General features: G+C 36.5%; 1 protein-coding gene across 3 annotated transcripts in view; it reads left to right on the plus strand.

Annotated features, from left to right (window-relative positions):
- acsl3a (acyl-CoA synthetase long chain family member 3a) overlaps positions 1–12397 on the plus strand; it is a 46305-nt gene that overhangs the window by 13411 nt on the left and 20497 nt on the right. For all 3 annotated transcript variants that reach the window (XM_058799808.1, XM_058799807.1, XM_058799806.1), the window contains exons 4-6: positions 9105–9214; positions 9521–9659; positions 11828–11978. In XM_058799808.1, the coding sequence (XP_058655791.1) occupies positions 9105–9214; positions 9521–9659; positions 11828–11978 (400 nt within the window). The remainder of the gene's footprint in view (positions 1–9104; positions 9215–9520; positions 9660–11827; positions 11979–12397) is intronic.

Raw genomic sequence — 12397 nt, forward strand, 5'->3', positions numbered from 1 at the left:
ATGAGATTAATAGTACACTTTTACTCAGAACTCACTTTAAACCACCATCGAGTGTTTGTAATAACTTCCTTTTGCGATCACATGTGGAATTTGGTCGTTTACTGTTGTTAAAATATTATATTTACAGCCTTTTATATCGCTGCACAAATTAGCATTTCAGATGTACACATTTTACTTAAGAAAATCACATACAAACCATATCCTATCATAATCGTGTGTTTATTATCTTATATAATCTATAGTGGCTGTTGTCATGTTTATTTCTGCTGTGTAAAAGCCTTAACATGTATGCTCTGCTGAAACTCACGTTGTTTGATGTTACAACCGCCTCTCCGTTCTTAAGTTGCCAGGGATACATTCCAAGTATAATACACATTAGTAAAAGGATCTATTTTAATTTTTATTTGTCTATATACACCTTGGGCGGCTGTGGTACATTATAAAAGTAGTGAAAAAAAAAAAAAACCCAGGGCTCTGTAATTTTTCCTGCGACTGTATCTTCAAAGTAGCCCACTTGTGCCGCTGCCCTGGCAACACTGGTTCGCTGTACCCTCATCACACAATGATAGATAACCTTCCGCACTGCGATGACGGCAAGAAGTTGGGGTCAAACCTTATCAAACGATTAATTTGTGTTAAAAAATTAACCCTTTAAAATTTTTTGATTAATCGCATGTGTTAACGTGTTAACATTGACACCCCTAATATATATATATATTGCTTGTATACTAGTATACTTGTGTGTGTGTGTGTGTGTGTGTGTGTGTATACAGTGGGGCAAAAAAGTATTTAGTCAGCCACCAATTGTGCAAGTTCTCCCACTTAAAAAGATGAGAGAGGCCTGTAATTTTCATCATAGGTATACCTCAACTATGAGAGACAAAATGAGAAGAAAAAATCCAGAAAATCACATTGTAGGATTTTTAAAGAATTAATTGGTAAATTCCTCGGTAAAATAAGTATTTGGCCACCTACAAACAAGCAAGATTTCTGGCTCTCACAGACCTGTAACTTCTTCTTTAAGAGGCTCCTCTGTCCTCCACTCGTTACCTGTATTAATGGCATCTGTTTGAACTCGTTATCAGTATAAAAGACACCTGTCCACAACCTCAAACAGTCCAACTCCAAACTCCACCATGGCCAAGACCAAAGAGCTGTCAAAGGACACCAGAAACAAAATTGTAGACCTGCACCAGGCTGGGAAGACTGAATCTGCAATAGGTAAGCAGCTTGGTGTGAAGAAATCAACTGTGGGAGCAATTATTAACATACATAGACATACAAGACCACTGATAATCTCCCTCGATCTGGGGCTCCACGCAAGATCTCACCCCGTGGGGTCAAAATGATCACAAGAACTGTGAGAAAAAATCCCAGAACCACACGGGGGGACCTAGTGAATGACCTGCAGAGAGCTGGGACCAAAGTAACAAAGGCTACCATCAGTAACACACTGCGCCGCCAAGGACTCAAATCCTGCAGTGCCAGACGTGTCCCCCTTCTTAAGCCAGTACATGTCCGGCCCGTCTGAAGTTTGCTAGAGAGCATTTGGATGATCCAGAAGAGGGAGAATGTCATATGGTCAGATGAAACCAAAATAGAACTTTTTGGTAAAAACTCAACTTGTCGTGTTTGGAGGAGAAAGAATGCTGAGTTGCATCCAAAGAACACCATACCTACTGTGAAGCATGGGGGTGGAAACATCATGCTTTGGGGCTGTTTTTCTGCAAAGGGACCAGGACGACTGATCCGTGTAAACGAAAGAATGAATGGGGCCATGTATCGTGAGATTTTGAGTGAAAACCTCCTTCCATCAGCAAGGGCATTGAAGATGAAACGTGGCTGGGTCTTTCAGCATGACAATGATCCCAAACACACCGCCCGGGCAACGAAGGAGTGGCTTCGTAAGAAGCATTTCAAGGTCCTGGAGTGGCCTAGCCAATCTCCAGATCTCAACCCCATCAAAAATCTTTGGAGGGAGTTGAAAGTCCGTGTTGCCCAGCGACAGCCCCAAAACATTACTGCTCTAGAGGAGATCTGCATGGAGGAATGGGCCAAAATAAATACAGCTGTCTCTGTATTGATATTTTGGCACGTGTGCAGCAGTGGACTGAATTTGAATACAAGAACACAGTATAAAATGGAGTAGAAAAGTGCGAGGTTTCTAAAAAATAATGAATGGAGCCTAATATATAGGCCACAACAAGGTTTTATCTGGCCGCAGAGGAACACAACTGGGTTGCCTGATATAAAGAGACGAAGTCCCCAAAACAGAGCTTCCCACTTGAGCAATACGGAAATATCTGCTAAGTGTATTACTTAGTTTTGTCAATCTGGCAACCATGTGCACGCGCTCTCTCTCCACGCGCTTGCTTTTTGAAAACACCGGTTAGCTTGCAGTTTAGCGATCTCCGCTTCAATATTCAACAACTGTTCCTTTAGAAACAATGTTACCAGCTCCTTGAGAAAGATAATATAGCTCTTGAGCGATTAAGCTATTTTATTGATAAAATTGCAGGGCAGCGCTAAAAAGTTTGTGTTGCTGAATGTCTGTGTGCGGCCGCAACGTGATCTGTGTGAGTCTGTGCGTTAGATACAGTGATGACGGTGCATTAGTTTAGAACTCTTCTAATTCTTATATTTATTTTTTAAATGTAGAGAGTGCGTTCATTTGTGCAATGATAACCTACCAGCAATGTTAAGATGATTTTTTAAATATATTAATATGAGTACATTACAATATAAATTTATTAGAATGAGTACATTATTATTATTATTTATGGGCTTAAAAACAAGATGCAAGCAATCAGAATATTGTACCTGGTGGGGAGTGCCCAATGTAAACATGATACAAATGCCATTACCTATATTGTACTATGGTACCGTTATAGAGGCCCTTCATAATGCAGACGTCAACTGCCTGCTCTGCCAATAGTTAGCATTAGGGATGCACCGGTTGACCGGCCATAAATTCCGGAAATGCGCCCGCGTGCACAGACTACATTTGTAGGCCTAGTCATTCGCGAACATATAATTTGTGTGGAAGTATTTCGAAATCTGTGCGCAGGACATGAAGATTGCAATCTGCAATGTCTGCAAAGGACAAGTTAATTCGCGGATAAATAAGAGCCGCTTTCTTGTGCTCGCTGAAGTTGCGCGAGTGTACCTGTCCGCGCCCTGCACAAGCATAGACAGTGAACATTTGTTCAGCTCAGCTTCTCACGTGTTGGATGAGAAACGAAACAGACTAACTTGTGACAAAGCTGAAATGCTTGTTTTTGTAAAGAAGAACTCTTATACACTTTTGAAAAGCCAGAAGTAAACATCGGTTCTGTAAGATATAGGATGATTAGGCCTATTTTTTATTTTACCTTAAAATTACATTGACTTAATTTGATTTAAAAAGCACCTGCTGTAGCATCTTTGTTTTACTCATTGCACTAAACATTATTTGATTTAACATTTTGGAATAATATATTCATATAGCCAACTTTGTTTTTATTTAGTTTCACTGGTAAATACCTTTTTTTCTTTTATACCAAATTTAAAAATGAAAACAAATGCTGAATGCTGATTAAGTAACATCTTTGTTTGAAGTGTTGAATGTGTTTTGATTGTGCTGTTTGGATTGTGGAACTATGCAGTTGTTACCTTTAAAATTACATGGTTACAGTTAATGTATTCATTTAAGGCCAGTTTATAGATTCAACCCAATTTAAAAACAAAAGCTAAATGCTTTTGTCAGTACCTGTGTTTGTATTGAATGTAACCTACTTACTGTGCAGTTACTGCTGTTAATTTCAGATGGTTACAGTTATTTTCAATAGCCAAAACCCAGTTTGGCCTGTTAAATAGCCTACCAAATAAACATCTTGTTTATGTATACTTTCATTCTATCTTGTTTGTTGCTTTGATTAAAAAAATCGGTATCGGAATCGGCCGGTTTGCTTGTAAAAAATCGGTATCGGAATCGGGCATGAAAAATCATGATCGTGCATCACTAGTTAGCATTGGCCCTATAGTATGCAGTGTTTAATAAACAGCTGTTTTACTAAATTCTTCTGAGGTGAAATTCAGTACAGTCCTGTATCGTATGGTGACTTTATTGGTGATACACAGCCCTAATGTATAGTAGATTATTAATTATTAATTATAATATTATTAAATTATTATAATATATGTAAATTATAATAGTAAACAATTTATAATTAGTATTATATAATTATATTACAAATATAATAATAAAGTGTAAAAATAAATTAAAATATATAAAATAACATCACAATTCTTTATAAATAAATAAATAACAATGTATATGTATATATCTATGTACCTGTATATCTATCTATATAATATTTAATTATAATAATTTTATAAAAAATTTAATTGTAAAAAATATATATATTTTTCCACTTTGTTTCATGTATTAGTTTATTATATTTATTAGTTTTATTTTATTTTTTTGTTATTTTATATTTTTTATTTTTTTGGAGACATATTTTCATGAGATTCACCTCCTCATGTCCGTCACATAAATTCACTGACACACTCACCAGACGTCTGTGTCTCTTTGGCTGACTTCTGCACTCTGGTGTTTCTGTCAACATCAGATGCTCACGTACTTGTTGTCATCAGGCCTAAGTGTGCGTGTGTGTGTGTGTGTGTGTGTGTGTTGGAGAGAGTGACTGTGTTCATATTTTATGTGTTGCAAATATGCATTTTGTCACGTGGTTATGTTAATGTTTATGTCAGATGTGTGTGTGCGTGTGCTCTCACACATACACATTTAAGCTTATCATCGTGTGTGTGTGTGTGTGTGTGTGTGTGTGTGTGTGTGTTGATGTTTCCGTGGCGATCTCCTCACTGTTTGTCTCTCACGGCTGAAGTGTCACGCCCTCAGGCAGTGACGCAGACTGATGATGTCACAGATCTCAGCTCGCCGACCCCCTGTGTTCTCAGTATGGCCGCATGTGTGTGTTTGTGTTTGTATGAGCGAGAAAGTGAATGTGTGTTTCATGTGTGTTTGTCATATGCAGAACTGTGTGTGCAGCGTGTATATCTATATGAATGTTTATTCATGTGTGTATGATTAGAGTCATGTACTGTGTGTGTGTGTGTGTGTGTGTGTGTGTTCTGACTTGTGCTTGTTTGCCCTCGTCCTGAACTTTCACAGCCATGTGTGCTGTTACTACTGATAACTGACACAGTTACACAACAGCATCCACGAAAAAAAAATTGAGTGCATATTTATACATACGTGTGTGTATGTATGTGTGTGTATATATATATATATATATATATATATATATATATATCTCTCAAAAGTACATATTTTTTCAAATAAATTAATGCTTTTATTCATGCATTAAACTGATCAAAAGTGACAGTAAAAACATTAAGCAAACACGACCGTTTTCAACATAATATAACAAAAAAATAAGAACTAATATTAATAATTAATAAAAATTGGCAATAATTGAGCAGCAAATTAGCATATTAGAATGATTACTGAAGTGTCATGTGACACTGAAGACTGGAGTAATGATGCTGAAAATTCAGTTTTGCATCACAGGAATAAATTACATTTTGCAATATATTAAAGTACAAAACAGTTATTTTAATAATATTTCACAATATTGCTGTTTTTACGGTATTTGTTGTAAATGAATTAATATTAAATCAGTTAAATTTGAAAACATTAAAATAAATGCTGTTTGTTTTTATATTTTGTTATACCATGCCTTTTTAATTTTACAATTTTTTTAAAGTAAGGAGAGAGTAACTGACATCATTATGGAAGTTCACAGGATAAAAAAAAAATAAAAAATTATAATAAGTGTGTGTTTGCATGTATGTGTGTGTAATATATATATATATATATATATATATATATAAGCATAATTGTGAATTAGATTTGAGAGAGAAACACAATTGCATGAAAAAGTCAGAATTGTGGGATAAAAATAGGCAATTAAAAGAAAGAGGCTTTTATATGTCATCCATCTTACTTAAGTGTTTTTTCTGTTGACATTTAAATTGAAAAATAAAGTAAAAAATCTCTATAGAGAGGAAAGAGGAATGCTCCACCAGCATGAGTGTATGTAAACATTCAAAGTTCACTGCCACAGCGTAAAGTTCCTTATTTCTTGGCAATTAAATAGAAATCAGTGAGTCATTTTTCTGGATGTGGCTGAATTGCGGTTAAATGCACTTAACTGCCACTGTCTATGATCTCATCAGTAATAATCAAATGGCAATAATGCTGAAGAAAAAAGAAAAACCCATAACTATTGTCTGTAAACTTTCAGATACTTAAAGAACACTTATTTTAAATAAGTAATTAAAAAAAAAAAAAAAAAAAAAGTAGCTTTCTTGTATAATAAAAAAATAAAAAAACATTTTGCACAAAATAAATTTGATATAAAACTTATATGAAAATATAGCCGTGTGTAGTAATATTGAAAACTGAGAATGTGACGCTTTGTGATATTGAGTTGATAATGATAATCGTAATTGAATTGAATCGTGAAACCAGTGAAGATTCACACCTCTACTTTTAAGATAGCAGTACTGACATAGAGATTCCAACTATAAACAAAAAGCATAAAAACTGCAATTTTGGGGAAAATGTAAAGTTGTAAAGATGTATTTGCACAGCAGAAGAATTAATTGAGGGAAAAAATGTAGATCAAGAATCTTTTTGGAATCGGAATCGTGACTCCCACAATCAGAATCGGATCGTGAAGTGCCTAAAGATTCCCACCCCTAATGTGTATGTGTATGTGTACATATATATATGTACGTGTTTATATATAAAACGTGTTTGGAGGAAGAAGAATGATGAGTACCATCCCAAGAACACCATCCCTACTGTGAAGCATGGGGGTGGTAGCATCATGCTTTGGGGGTGTTTTTCTGCACATGGGACAGGGCGACTGCACTGTATTAAGGAGAGGATGACCGGGGCCATGTATTGCGAGATTTTGGGGAACAACCTCCTTCCCTCAGTTAGAGCATTGAAGATGGGTCGAGGCTGGGTCTTCCAACATGACAATGACCCGAAGCACACAGCCAGGATAACCAAGGAGTGGCTCTGTAAGAAGCATATCAAGGTTCTGGCGTGGCCTAGCCAGTCTCCAGACCTAAACCCAATAGAGAATCTTTGGAGGGAGCTCAAACTCCGTGTTTCTCAGCGACAGGCCAGAAACCTGACTGATCTAGATAAGATGTTCAGGTGTTCAAATACTTATTTGCAGCTGTATCATACAAATAAATAGTTAAAAAATCATACATTGTGATTTCTGGATTTTTTTTTTTAGATTATGTCTCTCACAGTGGACATGCACCTACGATGACAATTTCAGACCCCTCCATGATTTCTAAGTGGGAGAACTTGCAAAATAGCAGGGTGTTCAAATACTTATTTTCCTCACTGTATAACACACAGGTGCTGGTCATATAATTAGAATATCATCAAAAAGTTTATTTATTTTACTAATTTCATTCAAAAAGTGAAACTTGTATATTATATTCATTCATTACACACAGACTGATATATTTCAAATGTTTATTTCTTTTAATTTTGATGATTAGAGCTTACAGCTCATGAAAGTCAAAAATCAGTATCTCAAAATATTAGAATATTTACATTTGAGTTTGAATAAATGACCATCCCTACAGTATAAATTCTGGGTATCTCTTGTTCTTTGAAACCACAATAATGGGGAAGACTGCTGACTTGGCAATGATCCAGAAGACGAACATTGACACCCTCCACAAAGAGGGTAAGTCACAGAAGGTCATTACTGAAAGGTGTGGCTGTTTACAGAGTGCTGTATCAAAGCATATTAAATGCAAAGTTGACTGGAAGGAAGAATTTGGGTAGGAAAAGGTGCACATGCAACAGGGATGACCGCAAGCTTGAGAATACAGTCAAGCAAAGCCGATTCAAACACTTGGGAGAGCTTCACAAGGAGAGAACTGAAGCTGGAGTCAGTGCATCAAGAGTCACCACGCTCAGACGTCTTCAGGAAAAGGGCTACCAAGCCACTTCTGAACCAGAGACAACGTCAGAAGCGTCTTACCTGGGCTGTGGAGAAAAAGAACTGGACTGTTTCTCAGTGGTCCAAAGTCCTCTTTTCAGATGAAAGTAAATTTTGCATTTCATTTGGAAATCAAGGTCCCAGAATCTGAAGGAAGAGTGGAGAGGCACAGAATCCATGTTGCTTGAAGTCCAGTGTGAAGTTTCCACAGTCTGTGATGATTTGGGCTGCCATGTCATCTGCTGGTGTTGGTCCACTGTGTTTTCTGAAGTCCACAGTCAACGCAGCCATCTACCAGGAAATTTTAGAGCACTTCATGCTTCCTTCTGTTGACAAGCTTTATGCAGCAGGACTTGGCACCTGCCCACACTGCCATAGGTACCAAAAGCTGGTTCAATGACCATAGTGTTACTGTGCTTGATTGGCCAGCAAACTCGCCTGACCTGAACCCCAGAGAGAATCTGTGGGGTATTGTCAAGAGGAAGATGAGAGACACCAGACCCAACAATGCAGATGAGCTGAAGGCCACTATCAGAGCAACCTGGGCTCTCATAACACCTGAGCAGTGCCACAGACTGATCGACTCCATGCCACGCCGCATTGCTGCAGTAATTCAGGCAAAAGGAGCCCCAACTAAGTATTGAGTGCTGTAAATGCTCATACTTTTCATTTTCATACTTTTCAGTTGGTCAAGATTTCTAAAAATCCTTTCTTTGTATTGGTCTTAAGTAATATTCTAATATTTTGAGATACTGATTTTTGACTTTCATGAGCTGTAAGCTCTAATCATCAAAATTAAAAGAAATAAACATTTGAAATATATCAGTCTGTGTGTAATGAATGAATATAATATACAAGTTTCACTTTTTGAATGAAATTAGTGAAATAAATAAACTTTTTGATGATATTCTAATTATATGACCAGCACCTGTATGTGTGTGTGTGTGTGTGTGTGTATATATATATATATATATATATTATTAGTATACACGCACACACACAGTGTTTTTATATATACTATGTTTTTTATAAGACCTATACAGATGTATGTGTGTTTTACAGTGGTCACTCTTTACTCTACTCTGGGTGGTCCTGCTATTGCTCATGGACTCAATGAAGCTGAAGTTTCTCACATCATCACCAGCAAAGAACTTCTGGAAACCAAACTCAAGGTAAACAAACACTCAAAAAGCAGACCTATCTATCATCTAATATAACTGAAAATATACACCACAGTTTGAAAGTGTTACGTTTGGAATAATTACGTTTTTGTTTTTGTTTTTTTTTACGTTTTTGAAAAAAGACTCTTCTGCTCACCAATGCTACATTTATTTAATCAAAAATAAAAAAAATAAAAATATTGTGTAATATTTTTTTCAATTCAAAATATTGAATATCCTACTGAATATTATATTTTGCTTTGAAATGCATCAGTTAAATACATGCAATAATGTTTTTCTGCTTGTATTTTGACACAGAATATTTTGCTAGACGTGCCAAGATTGCGACACATCATCGTTGTGGACGATAAACTCAAGAGTGGCTCTGAATACCCACGAGGCATCAGTGTCCACAGCATGGCGGCTGTGAAGAGGCTGGGGGCCCATCCTGAGAATGGTACTTGTGTGTGTGTGTGTGTGTGTACACCTGTTTTTCTATTCAGGTGGGGACTTAAACATGAATACACACAGACTCGTGGGGACTCGTGTCACGGTGGGGACCTAAATTGAGGTCCCCACGGGTAAACAAGCTAATAAATCACACAGAATTAAGTTTTTTGAAAATCTAAAAATGCAGCAAGTTTACTGTAAGGGGTAGGTTTAGGTGTAGGGTTGGTGTAGGACGATAGAATATACGGTCTGTACAGTAGAAAAAGCATTACGCCTATGGAGAGTCCCCACAAGGATAGCAAACCAGACGTGTGTGTGTGTGTGTGTGTGTGTTTGAGGTCGCTTCAGGTCATGTGAATGAGAAATCCTCCATCTGTGTCAAATTAAGGCCAGGGTCGAGGGCGTCCCTGACTCTTTCACTCTGCCGTTTACTTCCTCCATTATAGCTCTCTGTGAAGCAGGACTGACCCTCAACAGCTGGTAGTAGTAGTCGTTTACACACTGGATAGTGTGTATGTGTGTGTGTCGGGTCATGTTTTCTCACACTACCACAGACTTCACATGACATCCAGCTGATCTTCCTCCTTCGGCTCGACATGACATTCGCTCTGTTCTGTGTCAGCATGCTAATGCTAAATCACGTTGTGCCTCAAAACACACAAATGTACACACTCGAATTCCCATGTTCCACATTTATGGTTCTGAAAACTTGGAACAGCTTAAATGGCACTTTGGTTTTCAAAGCTAAAACGTTCTGTTCTGCTGCTGACATCCGGCGCCCACTTCCTGTTCTTATCTTATTCATTCATTCATTCATTCATACATACACACAATATTTTACTTTAATAGTCTTATCAATGTACTTTAAACAACTATTAATTAAAGTTTACAACTGATCCTCCCCTCATCTTCAATGTTTTGGGTGTTTTGCCAAATAGTAGCACAATTTGCCTTCATTTACTGTTGTACTAAACCATTATTGCTATTAACTAAAACTAAATTTGTTTTGTTTTCATTACTTGAAATAAAGCTGAAAAAAAAAAAAAACTTAAATTGTTTGAAAAATAAAAATGAGAAATGTTGGCATGGCAACAGATTAAAATAAAAAAAACCTAGCTGAAGTACTGTGGTTAAAAAATGTAAAAAACAAAAATTTAAACACTTAAAAAATATTTAAAGAAAATATAGAAAAATAAATAAAAATGACAAAAGCACAGCAAAATTACTAAAATAACTTCATCCGTAAGCCATAAAAGTTTATGCAGCTCTTCCTGCAAACTGAAGAAAAATAACAAAAGCACCATAAAGGTATCTTTAAAGTAGTTCAGTTTTCATTTAATATGCTTTCATTGTACAGAAAACATCTCCTTTTTTTCCACATAACATTGAAAGTTTTATTTTTGTATGATCTATTCCTTTAGGAAAACAGATCAGAGCTTATTTTATTGGGTCATAATATTTCTGTCTTAAATATCTTTAATTTCTATATAAAACAAAAATATAAATAACATAATTTGTTTTATACATAGATTTTTTTATTTGTATTGCTTGTATGTTTTCACCTTAAAAATAGCCATAGAAGCTGGCATGGCATTAAAAACAAAAAGCAAAAAAATCTGACTGAATATTGTGATTTTTCCATGGCTGGAAAATTCATAGAAATGAATAACATCCTAAAATTGTGTTTTGTGTATGTACATATTTCTAGTTATTTTAATTGGCCTGAAATCTCTATAAAATACATTTTGAGGTTTAAAAATGAATCACAAATTAAAAAAGTCATGGAAATCAATCTGTCAAAGGGTGTGGGAACTGTGTATTAATATATTAAAAACTGAGTAGATTCTGAATAAAACATGGAAATCAGATTTTGTTTTCATCCATGTATTTTTACTTTTGCTATAAGTTTTTGAAGGTAAACGAAGTAAAGAAGCTCTGTGATGTCACAATGAAACTATGATTTCAAAATTGCACAACTATGAGATCAAAGCACTGCTCTATGATGTCACAAATAAGCATTCAGGAGATCAAAGCACTGTTCTGTCACAGTGAAGCATTCACTAGATATAATCAGTTCAAACTGAATTGCTAGTGATTAATACAGTAGTCCCTTAATATTTAATATAATGTAATTTAGTAATTTCTAGTAACTTCTGCCTGATATTCTGTCCACAGCGTCAAGGCAGAGACGGCCTCCGTGTGCGTCTGATGTGGCTGTGATCATGTACACCAGCGGGTCCACCGGCGTGCCAAAAGGAGTCATGATCTCTCACAGTAATATTATTGCTGGAATCACCGGCATGGCCGAGAGGATTCCCAACCTCGGGTATGAAACACATCCACACATACTGTACATGCTAACATCCTGCCATCTGTCGTCTGTCGTCATTCAATAATGTGTTTGTGGATATCGTATGTTTATCAGTGTTTCCTAGAAAACCAGTCATTCCCAGTGGATAACAAACAGAAAGCAAGAAAAAAACTGTGACAATTATGGGTCTGTGGGGATTTCTTTGCCACGCACTGCATGTTATATATGTCATGTATTGTCACAATACCAGGAGACACCGAAGGAATGAAGCATTTATATAGCGCTTTTATTGTGTATTGCTATACACCCAAAGCGCTTTACAATCATGTGGGGGGTCTCTCCTCAACCACCACCAGTGTGCAGCATCCACTTGGATGATGCGACGGCAGCCACAGGACAACGGCGCCAGTGCGCTCACCACACACCAGCTACAG

This window comes from Onychostoma macrolepis, chromosome 15, assembly GCF_012432095.1.
Source record: "Onychostoma macrolepis isolate SWU-2019 chromosome 15, ASM1243209v1, whole genome shotgun sequence".
Lineage (NCBI taxonomy): Eukaryota > Metazoa > Chordata > Actinopteri > Cypriniformes > Cyprinidae > Onychostoma > Onychostoma macrolepis.